Source organism: Rhinatrema bivittatum, chromosome 1, assembly GCF_901001135.1.
Source record: "Rhinatrema bivittatum chromosome 1, aRhiBiv1.1, whole genome shotgun sequence".
In the NCBI taxonomy this organism is placed as follows: Eukaryota; Metazoa; Chordata; class Amphibia; order Gymnophiona; family Rhinatrematidae; genus Rhinatrema; species Rhinatrema bivittatum.
In genome coordinates, this window is record NC_042615.1 from 538939310 (window position 1) to 538959334 (window position 20025).

Sequence of the window (20025 nt, forward strand, 5' to 3'; positions counted from 1 at the left end):
CCCTTTGCCTATGCCAGTTCTGATCACAAAATCATATAGTTCTTCTCCAGCAACTTCCCCAACAGGCAAATATCATTATTCCATTCTCCAAGGACTAGCAGGATGGCAGTTGTAATTTTGTCCTGTAATCACCTGGATAGTGTTGCGATTCCTCCCGTGGCCGGAACTGTCGATGCTGCTGCAGTGGTGTGCGCAGGAGCCACACTGGGGCCTTCCCATGTGGTCCGGAGGCTGCTGTCATGCTGGCGTGGCAGGAACCGCGCTGGGCCTCTCCCTCATGGCTGGAGCCGCCCTTGGCCTCATCTTTGCGGCATGGAGAGCCGCCGCGGATGCCGGTCCCTTGCAGGCCTGGAGGCCTGCTCCTCAGCGGCAGGTCACCGCCTTTCCTCCACCTCCATCGTGCGGCAGGAAGCCGCCTCCTACGTCGGGCCTGGTTGAGGCCTGATCCGGCTCCTCCTCTCGCTGCTTCAGCATAGCCGTTGTCCGTGGTCCTGCAGTCTTCTCTCCTGCCTTCCTTAGGCACGGGGCCGTGCCTCTCCTCCAGCCTTAAAGGGCCAGTAGAGAGTGGTTCCACCCGGATGACATCACATGGGTGTTCCTGCTTCGGCCCTACTTAAGGGCTCAACCTTCAGTCATGCCTTGCCTTCGCAAGGAGTAGCTTCTCCAGGATCCCTCGTCTCTTGCTCCTGCATGGCATTCCAATATCTTCGTTGGATCCTTCGTCATTGTTTTTCCTGGTCTCTGCTAATGTTCTGTTCCAGTCCTAATGTTCTGTTCCAGTTTTGATGTTCCATTCCAATCCTGATGTTCCGTTCCACTCCTGATGTTCCTTGGTCTAGTCTTCGTCTGATGTCCGTCTTGTCCAGATGTCCAAGGTTTCGTTGGATCCCTTCCAGCATGGTCCGTGACCAGCCCCGGCTGGGTTGGTAGGGCGTGCTGCGGCCCAGTGATCCATGATCACCCTCGCTGGGTTGTGTAGGGTGCTGGTGGCTCTTCCCCATCGTCGGAGCCAAGGATCTCCATGTTCCTGTCTGTTACCTCCTAGGTCTGGAGTCTTCGGGACATCCGTTTCGTCTGTCCTGGCTGCCCTTCGTTGATTGTCCGAGGAGTTCATCCTGATGTCCTGGATTTCCGCCTGGAGGCCTTCTTCTTATTATTATTATTATTATTTAAGTTTTTTTATATACCGGCATTCATGAGCAAGTCACATCATGCTGGTTTACATAGTAACAAGGGGTGCATAGAACAGTAGAACTAAACTAGTGCAAGGGGAAGCAGTTACAAAAAACAGGGGTAAGATAACTGGGAGAGAGAAAGAAAGGAACGGTGGGGCGTAAAGATTCTTGTATATAGTCCTCCGATGCTCTGGACTCCTACGCCTAGCCCCCGGCGGGCAGTGCTCCAGTGGATAGCCTGAGGGTCCTTCTGGCCACTGCAGCCTCCTCCCCGGCTGTGGGTGTTAATGCTCTATCCAGAGTCTTCACCATCCTGAGTTTTATCCTGGTTTTAGCTTATCTCTTCTCGTCTGAATCTGAACCTGAATCTGATCTTCGTCCTTCCAAGTCTTCGTCTTCCTCAACGCCTGAGTCTTCGTCCTTCCAAGTCTTCGTCTTGTGCCATGTCTTCGACCGCCTTGTCATCTGTCCGAGCTGCTGCTTCCCACCATTTCCCAGTGGCAGTCCGAAAGGGCTTGGAACGGTCAGAGGACCATTCAGAGACCACCATTGCATTGGTGGTCTCAAGGAAGCATGCAGGTTCAGTCGAGGGTCAGGGCCGTCTCACCCCAAGGCCACAGATCTCATCCTGTACTGGAGATATCCCTGGTTCTCTCGTCAAGTGTAGCGCAACAGATAGGTTTGTTGGACTTATTGAATGAATTTTTTTTCTTTTTCAGTGGTCACATGGTGCACCAGCATTGGTGCATTGAGTGGCATTGGTCACGGTTTTTTGACATAGTCATTTGATTTCACTGTACTTATTTTTCGTTCAATGCCCTTACCAGAGAAGAAGACCAGAGGATTCAACAAGAGTTTATGTCTTTCACGGATCCCTATGATAAATGTGTCCTTTGCCTGGGGACCAACCATAACATCTGAGGATGTCCTCTCTGTGCGACTATGACCCCTAAGGTGTTGCGCTCCCCGGCCGCTTCCACAGCGTGGCCGGCCCCACTCACCTCGCTACTCTATCCACCAGCACCGGGCTCATCTCCTCTGTGGCCTCAGTCTGTTCGCGCCGTCCCCAGCCTCCTTGCTCGTCTTTGCCTGACCAGACCTCACAGCGGAGCTCCTGCTGGGGATCCGTGTCTTCCTGCTTCTCAGCCCTGCCCCTAGGTGCGCGCATGGCCAGCGTCACTCCTTATAAAGACAGTAGCGTGGGAAACCCGGTCCGATGCTCCCCAATGATGTCATCATCAGGTTGTATATAATGCAGGGCTCATTCCCCTGAGCCCTGCCTTGGCAATCGGGTCGACACCATGAGTGTTTCTAGTTTGCCTCTGTGTTCAGTCTGTGTTCCAGTCTCATTCTAGCCTTTGTTCCAGTCTTGTTCCAGCGTCCTTCTGTTCCAGCATCCTTCTGTTCCAGCATCCTTCTGTTCCAGCGTCCCTTGTCTCCCCAGATAATACCATTGGACTGTCTTCTCGGTACTGACCTCGACTTTCCTTGACCAGGTTGACCGCTGCCTGCCTCTGACCTTCTGCCCGTCTCCACTATCACGTCCGTATGCTGCCTGGAACTGACCTCTGCCTGAACTTGACCATGCCTGACTGCCATCTGGAGCTTGACCCCTGCTTTGGCTGATTACCATGAACTGACTACTGGTAACTGACCTGCCTTGCCTGACTATCCACAGACTGATATTTGGCTCTGATCGTAAGAACATAAGAACATAAGAAAATGCCATACTGGGTCAGACCAAGGGTCCATCAAGCCCAGCATCCTGTTTCCAACAGTGGCCAATCCAGGCCATAAGAACCTGGCAAGTACCCAAAAACTAAGTCTATTCCATGTAACCATTGCTAATGGCAGTGGCTATTCTCTAAGTGAACTTAATAGCAGGTAATGGACTTCTCCTCCAAGAACTTATCCAATCCTTTTTTAAACACAGCTATACTAACTGCACGAACCACATTCTCTGGCAACAAATTCCAGAGTTTAATTGTGCGTTGAGTAAAAAAGAACTTTCTCCGATTAGTTTTAAATGTGCCCCATGCTAACTTCATGGAGTGCCCCCTAGTCTTTCTACTATCCGAAAGAGTAAATAACCGATTCACATCTACCCGTTCTAGACCTCTCATGATTTTAAACACCTCTATCATATCCCCCCTCAGTCGTCTCTTCTCCAAGCTGAAAAGTCCTAACCTCTTTAGTCTTTCCTCATAGGGGAGTTGTTCCATTCCCCTTATCATTTTGGTAGCCCTTCTCTGTACCTTCTCCATCGCAATTATATCTTTTTTGAGATGCGGCGACCAGAATTGTACACAGTATTCAAGGTGCGGTCTCACCATGGAGCGATACAGAGGCATTATGACATTTTCCGTTTTATTCATCATTCCTTTTCTAATAATTCCCAACATTCTGTTTGCTTTTTTGACTGCCGCAGCACACTGCACCGACGGTTTCAATGTGTTATCCACTATGACACCTAGATCTCTTTCTTGGGTTATAGCACCTAATATGGAACCCAACATTGTGTAATTATAGCATGGGTTATTTTTCCCTATATGCATCACCTTGCACTTATCCACATTAAATTTCATCTGCCATTTGGATGCCCAATTTTCCAGTCTCACAAGGTCTTCCTGCAATTTATCACAATCTGCTTGTGATTTAACTACTCTGAACAATTTTGTGTCATCTGCAAATTTGATTATCTCACTCGTCGTATTTCTTTCCAGATCATTTATAAATATATTGAACAGTAAGGGTCCCAATACAGATCCCTGAGGCACTCCACTGTCCACTCCCTTCCACTGAGAAAATTGCCCATTTAATCCTACTCTCTGTTTCCTGTCTTTTAGCCAGTTTGCAATCCACGAAAGGACATCGCCACCTATCCCATGACTTTTTACTTTTCCTAGAAGCCTCTCATGAGGAACTTTGTCAAACGCCTTCTGAAAATCCAAGTATACTATATCTACTGGTTCACCTTTATCCACATGTTTAATAACTCCCTCAAAAAAGTGAAGCAGATTTGTGAGGCAAGACTTGCCCTGGGTAAAGCCATGCTGACTTTTTTCCATTAAACCATGTCTTTCTATATGTTCTGTGATTTTGATGTTTAGAACACTTTCCACTATTTTTCCTGGCACTGAAGTCAGGCTAACCGGTCTGTAGTTTCCCGGATCTCCCTGGAGCCCTTTTTAAATATTGGGGTTACATTTGCTATCCTCCAGTCTTCAGGTACAATGGATGATTTTAATGATAAGTTACAAATTTTTACTAATAGGTCTGAAATTTCATTTTTTAGTTCCTTCAGAACTCTGGGGTGTATACCATCCGGTCCAGGTGATTTACTACTCTTCAGTTTGTCAATCAGGCCTACCACATCTTCTAGGTTCACCGTGATTTGATTCAGTCCATCTGAATCATTACCCATAAAAACCTTCTCCATTATGGGTACCTCCCCAACATCCTCTTCAGTAAACACCGAAGCAAAGAAATCATTTAGTCTTTCCGCGATGGCCTTATCTTCTCTAAGTGCCCCTTTAACCCCTCGATCATCTAACGGTCCAACTGACTCCCTCACAGGCTTTCTGCTTCGGATATATTTAAAAAAGTTTTTACTGTGAGTTTTTGCCTCTACAGCCAACTTCTTTTCAAATTCTCTCTTAGCCTGTCTTGTCAATGTCTTACATTTAACTTGCCAATGTTTATGCTTTATCCTATTTTCTTCTGTTGGATCCTTCTTCCAATTTTTGAATGAAGATCTTTTGGCTAAAATAGCTTCTTTCACCTCCCCTTTTAACCATGCCGGTAATCGTTTTGCCTTCTTTCCACCTTTCTTAATGTGTGGAATACATCTGGACTGTGCTTCTAGAATGGTATTTTTTAACAATGACCATGCCTCTTGGACATTTTTTTACTTTTGTAGCTGCTCCTTTCAGTTTTTTTCTAACAATTTTTCTCATTTTATCAAAGTTTCCCTTTTGAAAGTTTAGCACGAGAGCCTTGGATTTGCACACTGTTCCTTTTCCAGTCATTAAATCAAATTTGATCATATTATGATCACTATTGCCAAGCGGCCCCACCACCGTTACCTCTCTCACCAAGTCCTGTGCTCCACTGAGAATTAGATCTAAAATTGCTCCCTCTCTCGTCGGTTCCTGAACCAATTGCTCCATAAAGCTATCATTTATTCCATCCAGGAACGTTATCTCTCTAGTGTGACCCGATGATACATTTACCCAAGTCTATATTGGGGTAATTGAAGTCTCCCATTATTACTGCACTACCAATTTGGTTAGCTTCCCTAATTTCTCTTAGCATTTCACTGTCCATCTCACCATCTTGACCAGGTGGACGGTAGTATACCCCTATCACTGTAGTCTTCCCTGACACACAAGATCTTGCATTGGCTGACTACGCTTATTGAACCTGGCCATAATCCTCACTACACATTCAGAGACACTCTTCTGGCCTTCCCAGGCACCCAGTACTTCCGGCCTATGGGTCGACCACGTGCCCTTGCTTGTGGTGGGCACACCTCAGAACTTCCTGTCAAGGAGGTCCTGCGAGGCCCACCTAAGACCAGGTGGCCCAGGTACTCAAGGGCTCAACCCGGGGGTATTTAGGGTTGCTAGTGGCGAAGTTCCAGCTAGCCTCTATCGCCTCTTGTGCTCCACCTCCTGGTGGCAGGCGCTCTCTGGGTCCGACCAGGGAGCCTACAATCCTGCACTAGGCCAAGGGTTCACCTCCCGGCGCAACATAAGAGACATCGATCATGGTTTGACCTCAAGGAAAAGCACTTTGGTATTCATGAGTCCAGCCCATTGGTCTCAGCATCAGAGGATCAACATCAAAGGACCCAGGAGCTGCATTGACTGCTGGTGGTGCATTGACATCAGGAGGGCATCAGGCTCCCTTAACAGTGAGCACTAGGAAGGATTAGGAGTAAGGACCATTATCTGTCCTCTCCCATCGGAGGAGAGCAAAGGATTAAGCTTCTGATTCTGGCATCAACAAGCTCTGAAGACATATATCGGTTGAAGCCATGAAGTATCGACCTTGGTCTCTGTCAATGCATAATGCCAGGAGCAGGGACATTTTGGCAGCAACCTTGAATCCCGCAAAGCATTCCTGTGGTGAGGAAAGCTGATTACATCCACGGGAAGATCACATCTCTCTGTGTTGATTTGATACTGATTGTACTATCGACACTGATAGATTTCAGTTAGATAAGGTGGTATGGAACAAGTTTACTCATGTATCTGAACTAGAGATCAACTCATTTCTCCATGCAATAAGCCACTCAAGATGCCCACTGAACCCTTGCTCTATCCCTGTTTTGAAAAGTCTAATGAAATTGTTACCACCCTCCCCACACACACACACATGCACAAAAATTGTGAGTTTGACTACTGAGGGAAGATTGCCACATTCCCTTAAATGTACCTTCATTCAGCTTATAAAGAAAGATGGTTCCACCTGAGATGATCCTGCAAATTACAGACAAGTATCTCCTCTATCCATTCTTTCAAAAGTTGTTGAGGGTATGGACTATAAACAGTTGAAAGAGTTTTTAGAAGATCACGAAGTACTCGATTGCCAACAATTTGGTTTTAGAGTTAATCATAGCACAAAGACACTATTATTAGCTATTCTTGATGTATTTTGCTGTATTAGATTTTCACAAGTTTTCATGGATATTTCTTCTGCCTTCAATACTTCTAATCATGTACGGCTTTTCTCTTGACTCTCTGAATAAGGAATGTGTAAGACTGTACTGGCCTAGCTTCAGTCCTTGCTCACAGAACAAGTGCAGAAAGTAGTAACAGGAAGCATATCATCATCTTGGTTTCCATTAGAGATCAGAGTGCCCCAGGGATTGGCCCTTTCAGCTATATTGTTTAAAATACAATAAATATGAAATCTCTTTGCAGGATTTTGGCTGATCAGGGAGTGATATAACTAACCTTTGCTGATAATATCCAGTTCACTATTTCTGTTGAAAGAATTGAAGATACATTGCAAAAAGTAGGCATCTTTACCACGGCTATACAGCAATGGCTGTCTACACATAGGTTAAAGCTAGATGTAAGAAAGACTGGAGTTTTTTCCTGCCAAGAATTGCTAAATGTAACATGCTGCCGGTTGCAAGGTGCTGCACAGCAGACAGCATGCCATACCTCAAGGTTTTGAGCATGGTTTCTGGCATCCAGATAATCTGATGCATCCTGCAGCTCTGTCTAAGGGAGGCTGGTCTCACCAACTCAGCAATTTTATAGGTCCAACGCACAGGATTTCCTCTGGGTGCACCCTGATGACATTATCACTGCTATCCTATTAAAGAAGCTCAGTTCTGTCAGCCAATGCCTGAACAACAAGTTTTGGTTCTGTGTGTGCCTGTGTGTTGCTTTTTTGTTGCTGCCTTCACCTGTCCCTTGGCCTATCCCTTGATTCTGCCTTGTCTGCTGCCTGTTCTGACTTCTTGCTTGTCTCTCAACTGTGTTTGAACTCCTCTTGCGCTGACCTCAGCCTGACCCCTATCACTGCAAGAACTCTGCCTCCTGATTCTGTTCTGATGCCTTGGTTCTGATCGTCAGCTGCTGTGGTTCCATCTCTAGTCTGTGACACAAAACCTGATGTCCCTTTCTCTATTCAGCTAAGAAATTGCCGATTCCTATTTCCAACCAGGTCCATAACTTTGGGGTAGTGTTTGACATATTCTGTCCCTAAAACCCCAAGGGAATCCTGTATTGAGAGAGATTTTTTATAAGACCTGGTTATTAAGGAGGCTCAGGCCTTTTTTGACAATAGATCATTTTCGGACAGTTCTGCAGCTCTGGGCATGGTTTATTACAGTTTATATAGGCCTATCTATGTCAACTACATGTGCCTTGAAGGTGATACAGGTGATACAGAGTGAGGCTGCAAGGGTGCTAGTTAAGGCAGGTATAGGAGTGAGCACATTTCCCCAATTCTACAAATTGTCAATGATATAGTGGGTAAAATTTAAAATTCTAATATTAACTCATAAGGTATTGGATTCAAGAGCCCTGTACAAGAGTAGTGCTCTATTAAAGATTTGTGTCCTTAATAGATAGCTTTGCTCTCAAAGTAGAACTTCCTTGAGATTTCTACAGTAAAAGCTATTCATTTATGTGAGACAAGAGAGTGAACATTCTCAGCAACAGGCGCTAGGATGTGGAATGCTTCACCAGAATCTCTGAGGACCAAACCAGATTTAAAATGTTTCCAGAAAATTTTAAAGACGATTTTTTTTTTTTTTTTTTGCTGAAGCATTTACTATATCATAGGCATAGTTAATTAAAACTTTGGAGGAACAGTGCCAGGTGGTATAAAATGGATTTTGAATAAGATTTTAATTGTAAAATGTTTGTTATTGTATGTTATATTTTATGAATGGTGATTTGTACTCAGCCAGAATTGTGTAATAAATATTTTTAAACTTAAACTTCATTCTTGATGCAATCCCGGAAATTGTATCCTTCTCCAAGGGTCAAAGTATTAGCCAACAAAACACCTCTGGTATCCCAAGAAGATGTGGCCTCCCCTCCTGCCTCCCAGGTCAGGTTGGCATTTGCAGTCTTTGAAGAGGAGCTAGACAGGAAGATCCAGAAGGCCATGGGCCGATAGATGCAAAGCATTAGTGCTCAGTATCGATGGCATTGGTGTCCCTGAAGACGGAGGTCCAGCTGATTCTGGGACCCCTGCTGACACCCAGCAAAATGGCACTGATACCAGTTCCTGAAGGGGAATTGATATCAAGTACTGCCACACCAATGGTGATTTCCAATCCATTCCCCGAGATGCAGGAGCTCATCAAGATCTAACAGAAAAGCACTCCCCTCTCTGAGGCCTTGTCTGCTAGCTAGGCAAGAACCAGGTCTGATTTACCAGTCAGGCTCAGACTTGGAATATTCCTGGGATATGGCTATGGATCAGGAGGGTTCAACAGGTCTCTTCTCTGACCCTTCTCCTTCACAGGAAAGGAGAAAGCCTCCTTCCGAGGATCTCTTCTTTGCCAACATTATCCAGAGAATGGTTGATACCATTTCATTTTTTTTTCACATAAGGAGGGTTATTCCAGAATAAAGATGCTGGAACTTTTCCAGTTTGTAGAGTCCCTGAAGGATACTGCGGTAGTCTCAATCCATGAAATCTTTCAGGAGGTACAGATGAGGATGTGGGAGAGTCTCCTCTCTGTGGTTCCAGAGAAGAAGAAGGTGAATGCATTATTTTGTGTCCAGAAGGGTCCAGGATTTGAGAAGCACCACCTCCTCACCAATCAATGGAGGTTGAATCCATTCTCAAGAAAGCAAAGAGATCCAAAACCCATTCTTTGGTGTCCCTAGAGAAGAATTCTTGTATCCTGGACTCACTTATGAGGAACGATTTTCACAGAGCTATGCTAAGTGCTCACATAGCAGCCTATCAGCTCTTCATGTGCCTGTATATGCAGGACATTCTGAAGAAGGTGAAAGAAGAAGCAGAGCAGCTTCCTCAAAGGCAGAGTGATGACTTTGAAGTACTGGTGGACAAGGGCATGGAGTGTGGAAAATACATGGTCCAATCAACTTTTGATGTTTTCGAGACTGCACAAATAGTCTCTGCAGTGGGTACTGGTACCTGCAGACTCATCTAGCTATGGGCCTCAGATCTGTTGGACGTCCAGGAAAGACTTGCAGAAATGCTTTGTAATGGAGATAATCTATTTGGAGATAAAGTCAAGGAAGCTGTGGCTCAGATTAAAAACTGCTGTGTGACACTTCAGACCACCTCCTCTGTCACTCCAGACCCACCATCCTCAATTAGAAGGTAGCTGAGTGAAGCATCAAGGAAGCATTTTTATTAGCTGAGACACTTTCCTCTATCCCCTCGGTCCCATCAACAGCAGGGCCTTCATCCTTGTCCATAGCAAGAGAGGGTCCCAAAGGCACAACCAGCACCCTAGCCAAAATTTGGGATGGGGCTTTGACTGCATCATAGGGAATATATTTAAGATCTCAGTACCTGTGCCAGAGGATATATCTGGCAGAGTCAGGTTAAGATTTTATATAAACTGTTGGCTCAATAACTTCAGACACTTGCAGTCCTTTGCATAATATGAAAACTGTACAAACATATTGGACATTCCTCCACATTGCCCATCAAAATTCACTTGGTTGGTGTCTCAGCATCAGGAAATGCTGCAAATGGAGTTATCCTTCTTAGAGGTCAATGTGGTCAAGCTGTTCCACCAAGTGAAAGAGGATGGGAATTTTACTCCAAGAATTCCCTATCCCTATCTGCAATATCGTTAAAAAATGAGCAGTATCCCTTACATATGATTTCACTTGTTGAACATATGGTTATAGAAAATGATCCACAAACATGGCCAGTGGTTCTAAATTAGGCTCCATTTAAAGCCACAATATTGCAGACTTTACAACTAGATCATCATAGTCAATACTGGTTGGCAGCTATGGACATAAATACTTTATATACTAATATACTACAAGTGCAAGCCTACGGTTGGTGGAGACTATTACAGGACAGAACAGAAGTTCAACACATCTTCTCAATTGTTATTGGATCTAACAGAGATGGTTCTATTTAACAACTATTTTTTATTTGGGGTTCATTTTTATCAACAGATCCACGTAATTCCAATGGGTTCCCCATTGGCACCCACTGTGGCAAACCTGTATGTCGCTGCCTTTGAAGAACAATATATTTACAGCTTGATTTGGTGGCAATTGTGGGATGTGGGATATTGTGGGATGGTACTGTTATATAGACGATGGTTTTTTTGTGTGGAGTTCGTCGGAACAACAGTTAAGGGAATTTTGTACATGGATAAATACTGTTGATGAGAATTTGAAATTCACTGCACAAGTATCTTCGCATTCTATTCCGTTTTAGATGTGAAGATTCAGTTAAGCAATGGATTATTTTCAACTACAATATTTCGCAAGCCCACAGATAGAAACAATTTACTTAAGTTTCACAGCCATCATCTGCGAGCATTTAAATTGGGGTTGCCAGTCAATCAATTTTTTTGTATCAGACATATTTGTTCGGACACAGTGGAATTTGAAAGACAAGCGCATATCTTGTGGTCACATTTTAGAACCAGAGGATACCTGAAGAAGCCAATTAATAATGTATACAAGTGGGCAATCATTATTGCAATATAAACCTAAAAAGGAGGATTCGCATTTGGTTTGTGTTCTTAAACAGACAACTGCAGATGCAGCTATAGCATCATCAATTAAAAGATATTGGCATGTATTATCTTTACATGAGATTTTCCAAAAACCCCCTTTGAATTTCACCACTCGTAACATCAGGGATAAAGTGGTACATGCACATTTACAAGAACCATCAATAGATACCCAGGAGTTGGGACATTTTAAATGTGGACAATGACAGCATTGTGGGAATACAATTGAGGGTACATGCTGGGTAGATCTGGTTACAGGATATAAAATAAAAAGGAAATCGCATACGGATTGTGCTTCTACACATGTGGTGTATGTTTTAATATGCCCAAGTCAGAAGGCTTAAGTTGGACGGACTACTCACCCAATACGAGTTCGTTTGCATGAGCATAAGTCGCGTTTAAAGAATACAAATCTTTCACCTTCTATTGTACAACACTATAGATTGTGATCATAATTTTACACAATTAAAATGGACAATAATTGACCAGGTATGGAATTCTATTCGAGGTGGTGACATGTCAGCAAAATTAAATTATCAAGAGGCATTTTGTATTTTCACTTTAAAAACCCAACCCAACCCAATCACCCAGTGGTTTAAATGAAGAATTGGACTTTACATCATTATTGTGAATGGGACACTCATGGACGTAAACCTGGTTGTGTTTTACTGATTGGTGCTCACATCTTTCTAAGTCTGTGATTGGCTGGTTTGTATTTACCCAAATAGTATATTGATTTGTTGGTTTAAGACAATATGGCATCTGTGAAATAAATGAAGCAAAGCTGAAGAGATAGTTTGGGAGAGCTCCTACAGATCAACAGAATGAAGATTAACATCCCCTGAGGAAAGACTATTTATGTCTGAAACGTGGCCTCGTTGTGAGGGCAGTAAGCTTTTTTTTACATCGAACATTTTGTTTTGAGCTAACGAGACATTTTGCAATAAGGTTTCTAATCATAACACTCTTTTGATATATGTTTTCAAAAATCCATTTATTATTATTTTTAAATCATGTGCACATTTTTTAGTGCTTACATAAAAAATTAAAAAATATTCACAAATGTTAGTTGTTAAATACGCTCAGATATATTAATATTATGGATGGAGGTTGGACAGTCGATGATTAAAAAAACTAAAGTCATTACCAGGTGGTGATGCTTGAATGATATGAAACCAGCCACCTCTCCATATATATATTATAGTGTTTTAGTGATTGTTATGATTGATATAGCATATTTTGCTATTTAAATTTTCTTAAAAACAATCACAGAAGCATTTAGATTTTGAAAGTGCTGCAGATTGTGTTGGATATTGAGATTATACACCTTTATCAGTGGTGACTTTTGTGTCTTTGGTATATCCCATAGACAATGCCATGGCAATGCCATGGTAACACTAGCTCACCCCAGGGTCTAAGCAAGGCAGCTGGGTGATTAGGTCTGCATAATAATACCAAGTTGAGGCAAAGCACAGAAAGATTTAAGAAGTAATTTGCCTTTAAATAATGTTTTGAACATACTTAAAATTCTTTTGGAAGCTGTGTTCTTTAGTAAAGGTGTTTTTAAATGGCTGCTTGGTGGGTAAGAAGGTTTGTTAAAGTGGATGAGAACTTTTACTTGACGAGACTTCAGAGGAGCAAGGATCTCGTCTGAGGATTATTTTTCAGAATGCATGTGGAAACTGCCGAGAGAACTGGCTAGAGCCTGAAGCAGGGAGAGCTGTGCGCCATAGACTGAGAGAGATCTGAGTGCCTGGAGGCTGCAGGGAGAGCTGCTGTGCTGGAAATCTGAAGCAGGGTTGTGTTAGAGACTGCAGAAAGCTGTGTGTTAGAAGCTGCACATGGAAATTACAGAGAAAGTTGTGTGTTAGAAGTTGCAGGCAGGCAGAGCTGTTTGTGACAGTGTGTGAAAATGGTGCTTATTGTAATTCTAATCCTTTTCTGAAGTAAGAAATTAGTTAAAATTAAGGATAACTTCCTATAGTTGGTCCACAGTATTTTTACCAGCATTGATAGATAAGTGGATTGAGAAAATTGGATGATTGATGGTCTGATTCTGAGCTGATTTAATTGACGTGCATACTACCTCAGAAAGAAAATTTTCCATTAAGTCCTCAGACTTCATAAGAACATAAGATATGCCATACTGGGTTAGACCAAGGGTCATCAAGCCCAGTATCCTGTTTCCAACAGTGGCCAATCCAAGTCACAAGTACCTGGCAAGTACATTAGATAGATCACAAGCTACTATTGCGTATTAATTACTGTCATAGTAGTTTATGGATTTATCCTCTAAGAACTTATCCAAACCTTTTTTAAACCCAGTTACACTAACTGCTGTAACCAAATCCTCTGGCAATGAATTCCAGAACTTAACTATGCACTGAGTGAAAAAGAATTTTCTTCGATTTGTTTTTAATGAGCTACTTGCTAACTTCATGGAGTGCCCCCTGGTCTTTCTATTATCTGAGAGAGTAAATAACTGATTTACATTAACTTGTTCAAGTCCTTTCTTGATTTTATAGACTTCTATCATATACCCCCCTCAGTCGTCTCTTCTCCAGACGGAACAGCCCTAACTTCTTTACCCTTTCCTCATAGAGCAGCCATTCCATGCCACTTATTTTGGTTGCCCTTCTCTGCACTTTCTCCAGTGCAGTTATATTCTTTTTGAGATGCGGTGACCAGAACTGCCACAGTATTCAAGGTGCAGTCTCATCACAGAGTGATACAGAGGCATTATGACATCCTCAGTTTTATTTTCCATTCCCTTCTTAATAATTCCTAACATTCTGTTTGCTTTTTTCACTGCCATAGCATACTAGGCTGACAGTTTCAATGTATTATCCACTATGATGCCTAGATCTCTTTCCTGGTTGGTAACTCCCAAGATAAACCTAACATTGTGTAACTACAGCAAGGGTAATTTTTCTCTCTATGCATCACTTTGCACTTGTCCACATTAAATTTCATCTGCCATTTGGAAGCCCAATCTTCCAGTCTCGCAAGCTCCTCCTGCAATTCATCACAATCCGCTTGAGATTTCACCAATCTGCATAATTTTGTGTCATCTGCAAATTTGATCACCTCACTCGTACTCTTTTCCAGATCATTTATAAATATATTAAAAAGCATCGGTCCAAGTACAGATCCCTGAGGCACTCCACTGTTTACTTTTTTTCACTGTGAAAACTGACCATTTAATCCTATTCTCTGTTTCCTGTCTTTTAACCAGCTAGCAATCCACAAAAGGACATCGCCTCTTATCCCATGACTTTTTAGTTTTCTTAGAAGCCTCTCCTGTGGGACTTCTGAAAATCCAAATACACCACAACTTCTGGTTCACCTTTATCCACATGTTTATTCACCCCTTCAAAAAAATGTAGGAGATTTGTGAAGCAAGACTTCCTTTGGATAAATCCATGCTGGCTGTGTCCCATCAAACCATCTCTGTCTAAATGTTTTGTGATTTTGTTCTTTATAACAGTTTCCTCGATTTTTCCTGGCACTGAAGTCAGGCTCACCGGTCTATAGTTTCCCAGATCACCCTGAATCCCTTTTTAAATATTGGAGTTACATTGGCCGATGGGTTACAAATGTTTACTAATAGGTCTGAAATTTTATTTTTTAGTTCTTTCAGAATCCTGGGGTGTATACCATCCGGTCCAAGTGATTTACTATTCTTAAGTTTGTCAATCAGGCCAGGTTCATTGTGATTTAGTTCAGTTGATCGGAATCATCACCCATGAAAACCTTCTCCGGAACAGGTATCTCTCCAATATGCTCTTCAGTAAACACTGAAGCAAAGAAATTTTTTAATCTTTCCGCAATGGCCTTATCTTCTCTTAAGTGTCCCTTTAACCCTTTGATCATCCAATGGTCCAACCAACTCCCTTGCAGAAGAAGCACAGAACAACAGATAGCATAAGGGAACCACACCGACAAGGGGACCACTAAAAAGCCTGACACAGGAGAGGAGAAAAGCTAGGAACACGCTAACAAGAAAGGTCACTGGGAGGCCTAACACAAGAAAGAGCAAAGGACCAAGCAAGGCATACAAGAACAAGGAATCCCAGAACAGGGATGCTAGTCAAAGAATACACAGACAAGAGGCTACAAGCAGAGAAGAAACTCCACGCTGAGGTGGGGATTAACCTGTGAGATTGGGCTAATAGGGCTGGCCTTGCCTTCAGAGTGGAAGCCTGAGTGGGACTGAGCATGGCTCATTGAGGATCCTGCTGGCAGGGATACCACCCAGTATTGTTACAAAACCCCAGCATGTCAAATCTAGAAATGCACCTGGGCCCACCACCAAAAAATGTAAATTTTTGGTGGTGACCTGTCAACTGCAACCCACCATTTGTAGTATGTTACTTCTTGTTTTTTCAGCCCCATGGTGGTCATTAGTGGTCAGGGTTAATTACCACAGGAAGCTACAACAGTAAAAGCAAACATGGAGGGTAAAGAGAGGCGAAATGCTCACCAGCAGAACCAAGAAGATAAAAATAGTCTCACTTTCACTCCCATGACAAGATGGAAAGACAGGCTGTCAGGTCCTGCACTATGCAATATACTACATAGGACCTTATTCTAAAAAGAACTTTTCTCATTCTGAGTCTGTGGAAAAAAACTTTATTGAATAAAACTCTAAGAAGGTAACTTTTAAACAGCTGCGTGGGCAAACATGTATGCAAGTATGGCAGCTCACATGAATGGAAATGGCTGTTTTTCGCAGTTTATGTGCGGATATAAAATCAGCTGTATGCCCGTACATGTGCGCGCAATTTAAATGGATGCGCGCTTTTGCGCGCAAATGCTGGATCTACCATGGAAGTGGGAGGATTTTATTCGATACAACCGCCAATGGAATTACAAGTTTCACCAGTCCATTCCCAGTTTGCCTAGGTAAAGAATCCTGACTTCCTAACCCCCCTAATTAACCTATTAGCCCCAACCTTTCAAACCCCACTGACTAGGTCTGATTTTTTTATTTTAAAACTTACACGACTTCCATAGCAGAAGTAAAGTTATGCGGTAGGGGACCCCGGCGCGCGCTTGTGCACGTAAATTCTTACACACACATTTCAAGTTACCGTCCCGGAACGCCCATGTCCTGTCCCTGCTCCGCCCATACCCTGCCCTGCCCCTTTTTTTACTTTTTCCTTTGTGCGTGTACCAGGAGATATGCGTGTGCTCGAGTGCTTCTTACAAACCGCGTGGCTGCGCCAACCCAAAACACGCACATATCTCCCGGCTTTGGCGCGTGTAGGGCTTTTCAAATTCACCTTCAAGGCAATTACATCTAATGTGTGGTGCAGGGCTTCCCAAACCTGTCCTGGGGACCCCACAGCCTGTCGGGTTTTCAGGATATCCACAATGAATATGCATGAGATACATTTGCATACCTTGGAGACTCCGTGTATGCAAATGTATCTCATGCATATTCATTGTGGATATCCTGAAAACCCGACAGGCTGTGGGGTCCCCAGGACAGGTTTGGGAAGCCCTGGTGTAGTGTATCCAACACAGGTTGTTATAATGTTGACATAGATATAGGGTCACACAGTTTCAAAAATCCATGTCTCAGCAGGCTTAAGGTAAGAAAATGATAGGCATTCATCCTTCTACCACTAACACCCCCATGCAGAATAGTCTGCTGTTTATCATCTTTTTTTTATATATGTGTATTTGCAAGTTTTATGAATACATGTTCTACATATCAGTCAGATTTGTAAAAGCTTCAGCATGAGCCCTTGTCATTGATAGGTTTGACCACTCACAGGACATCCCCACGAGCTGCCTCACTCACCCCAAAACTGCCGGCAATCCCCCGCGGCTTGGACACTGCCAGCAACACAACCCTGCCGAGTGCAGCACAGGATGCCGCCATGCCGTTGCTCCTCTGTTTTCCTCTAGTTACATGCATGCAGCACCTCTTAAAGGGCCCACAACAGGAAAAGCTCCGAGGTGCCTTCCTGGACCTCCCTGTCTCATCTCAGCAACAGGTCCTCCTACCTTTGGTAGTGCATGTTGCTTGTTCCTGCACGCCTTGTCCAGCCTTGCCTTGTCGCTCTAGGCTGCCCTGCCTTGTCTCTCCAGCCTGCCCTGCCTCATCTTGTCCAGCTTTGCCTATTCTGCCTGCCCTGCTGTGTCAATTCCATTTGCCTTCGGATTGGCTTCAGGAGCTTTGCCTGGATACTGACTCCTCTCACTTGCCGCCTGTCTCTGACCCTTGCCTGGCCCTGGCCCTTCCTTTACACTATTCCATGAGAGACTCTCGCCTAAGTCCTGCTGGCCCCTGGAACCCAAGGGCTCAACCTGCGGGGAAAGGGGCTGGTACAGGTGAAGTTCCAGACCAGTTTTGTCATAGGATACCTCTGCCAGCTGTTGGTGTGAGCCTGTGGGGTACGCCCCCCAGGTTGCGCCAACCGCACCACAGCAGCAAGGGGCCACTTCTGTTACAGTCATGTCCTGAAGTGACATAATTGGGCTTTAATTTCTCATAGATGGTACATTCTTTAGAAAAGGGATTTATCAGAGCAGCAGAGTTCCTCAGTACTGCAGCAAAATAATTGAAAGTGTTGTTAGCTGCAGGCAAGTTTGTGGCCAGAATAATAGCAACAGCTGGGTCATATTCAAAGCATGATTAGCAGAGTGTTGAGGTGGATTTTTTGCTTCCTTTGGAAAACTACTGCAGGAAGAGGGATGGAAGAAGTGAACTGAGATGGCTGGAGAATGTGCTTCTTTGTGAGTTTAGAGGCAAAAAGATGCTGTGGCTTGGTAGAACTCAATCTTTTTTTTTTCCTTGGAGGATTCCTGTGCTGGCAAGGAAGGCCAGCTAGAGATAGATTTTCTTTTGCTTTCTTAAATGCTTTCTCTCTCACCAAGAACTACCATCTACCTTGAAATTTTTTCTAAAAATGTTAATAGCTGTACATAAATCATCTCTGATCATTTATGCAGTAGAAGCCTCATGTGGGATTTTTCTGGTCGCCTCTGTTGCTTCCAAATATGTAATTTAAAGAAAAGTGCAGGGAAATGACCACACCCTGTCACACCATATATATCTGTATGCCTTATACTGGTTAGCCTATACCAACATAGCTTTGTCTACCTTGAAGACTGCTTCATATGCTATTAGCACTGTAGGAAAAAAACCCAAAAACCAAGGGAGAATTCAGTGGCTCCTGCAGCCTTGCCAAAGCAAGCACATCTAAAGCAATTTTCTTTTTCACTTCTTGCAGATATAAGATTTACACAGCTACCACAGCTGAAAAGAAGAAGACTATCATTTGAAAAAGTCCCAGGACGAAATGATGGACAAACACGCCTGAAATTCTTCTGAAGGGGATATAGATGGATACTAAAAATGTCTGTACTATTTTTGATATTTTAGCAGTTAAACCTTAAAGCAGCAGCACCAGTCCAATAGTTTTTGACAGAATTCAGTTAGCAGTTAAAACAAACACATTGACTAAGTACCCTCTTTTTGTTCTGATTCATTTCATTCCCTAGGAGACATTTAGTGTTTAAGGCTTTTAAAGGTTCTCCTAGGTAGCTTCTCCTGCCTATTACAAATGGTTGTGCTGATCCTTAATTGTAACGTCATGCACACATCATGCTGATGCGTGTAACAAGATGATCATCTGAAAGAGTGACTCAAGCAAGGAGACTAATTATTTTTTAAGAGATTGTGGCCATCATAAAATGTGCCCACCTCAGTTTTAAAAAATTTTAAAATATATAAAGGCAAAAATGAACAAAAACTCTCAAAGAAATCAATAGAAAGCAATAGAACCAAACAATTTGTATTCTGAGCTAATTACTTAGTACTGCTGCTTTTAATCATTTTAAGCACCTTTTTGCATCACATATTTCAATGTATATTTTGCATTGTGCATTGTTAAAAAAATGTGTATGATATTAATGGATTGGTTTTACTTAAAATAAATCTAATGGATTCTTACTCAGAAATGAAATTAATATTCTTAGCTGTTCCTATGCAAATGTGTGTGTAAGTATATGTATACATGCATATACATACATACTCACTTTTTGTGTTATCTTCTACCATAAAACTGTCCTAACTTTTCTCACTCAGCTTCCACATGTGTGGGACACAGGGGAGCCAGAGGTCAACTAGTGCCATTTTGAAAAGTGGAACAGAAGTGACGGGTATCGCTTCTGCCCCCATCAGCTGTTCTTCATCACAGATGGGGATAGGGATTTCTTAGGGGACCTGGTTGAGGGGAAGCGAGTGCTTGAGACTAGACCCATTTTGTCTTTAGAGGGAGGGAAGGATGGCACCTCTGGGGCAGAGGGGCTAGAGGCATCTTTTCTCTGGCAAGATGTTATAATTAGTGAGGTTTGGGTGGACCCTTGGACACTGTGGCAGCTGACCACGCCCATAGGGGGCAGTCCCATGAGGGGCCACAGGTCAGGCTCAGCTGAGGACACACAAACACAGAGATTGATCTTTTATTAAACAGTGTGGTGTAGCCACCAGAGGTGGCAGTGATGACTAGTTGAAGTAGCTCGGCTGGGCTAGTATCCCTCAGGCACTGGAACAGCGACTCCTCCAGTAGCAGTGCTGTAGTGGAAAAAAATAATGAGTACAGTGGAATATGCACAAGCCCC

At 43.3% G+C, this 20025-nt stretch overlaps 1 protein-coding gene across 1 annotated transcript in view; it reads left to right on the plus strand.

Moving 5' to 3' along the window:
• The window catches only part of LOC115098199 (protein shortage in chiasmata 1 ortholog-like), a 148311-nt gene extending 129001 nt beyond the window's left edge, over positions 1-19310 (plus strand). Inside the window, exon 7 of the mRNA XM_029614608.1 lies at positions 18633-19310. Coding sequence (XP_029470468.1) covers positions 18633-18733 — 101 coding nt within the window. The 3' untranslated portion in view covers positions 18734-19310. The remainder of the gene's footprint in view (positions 1-18632) is intronic.
• The last annotated feature ends 715 nt before the right edge of the window (positions 19311-20025 follow it).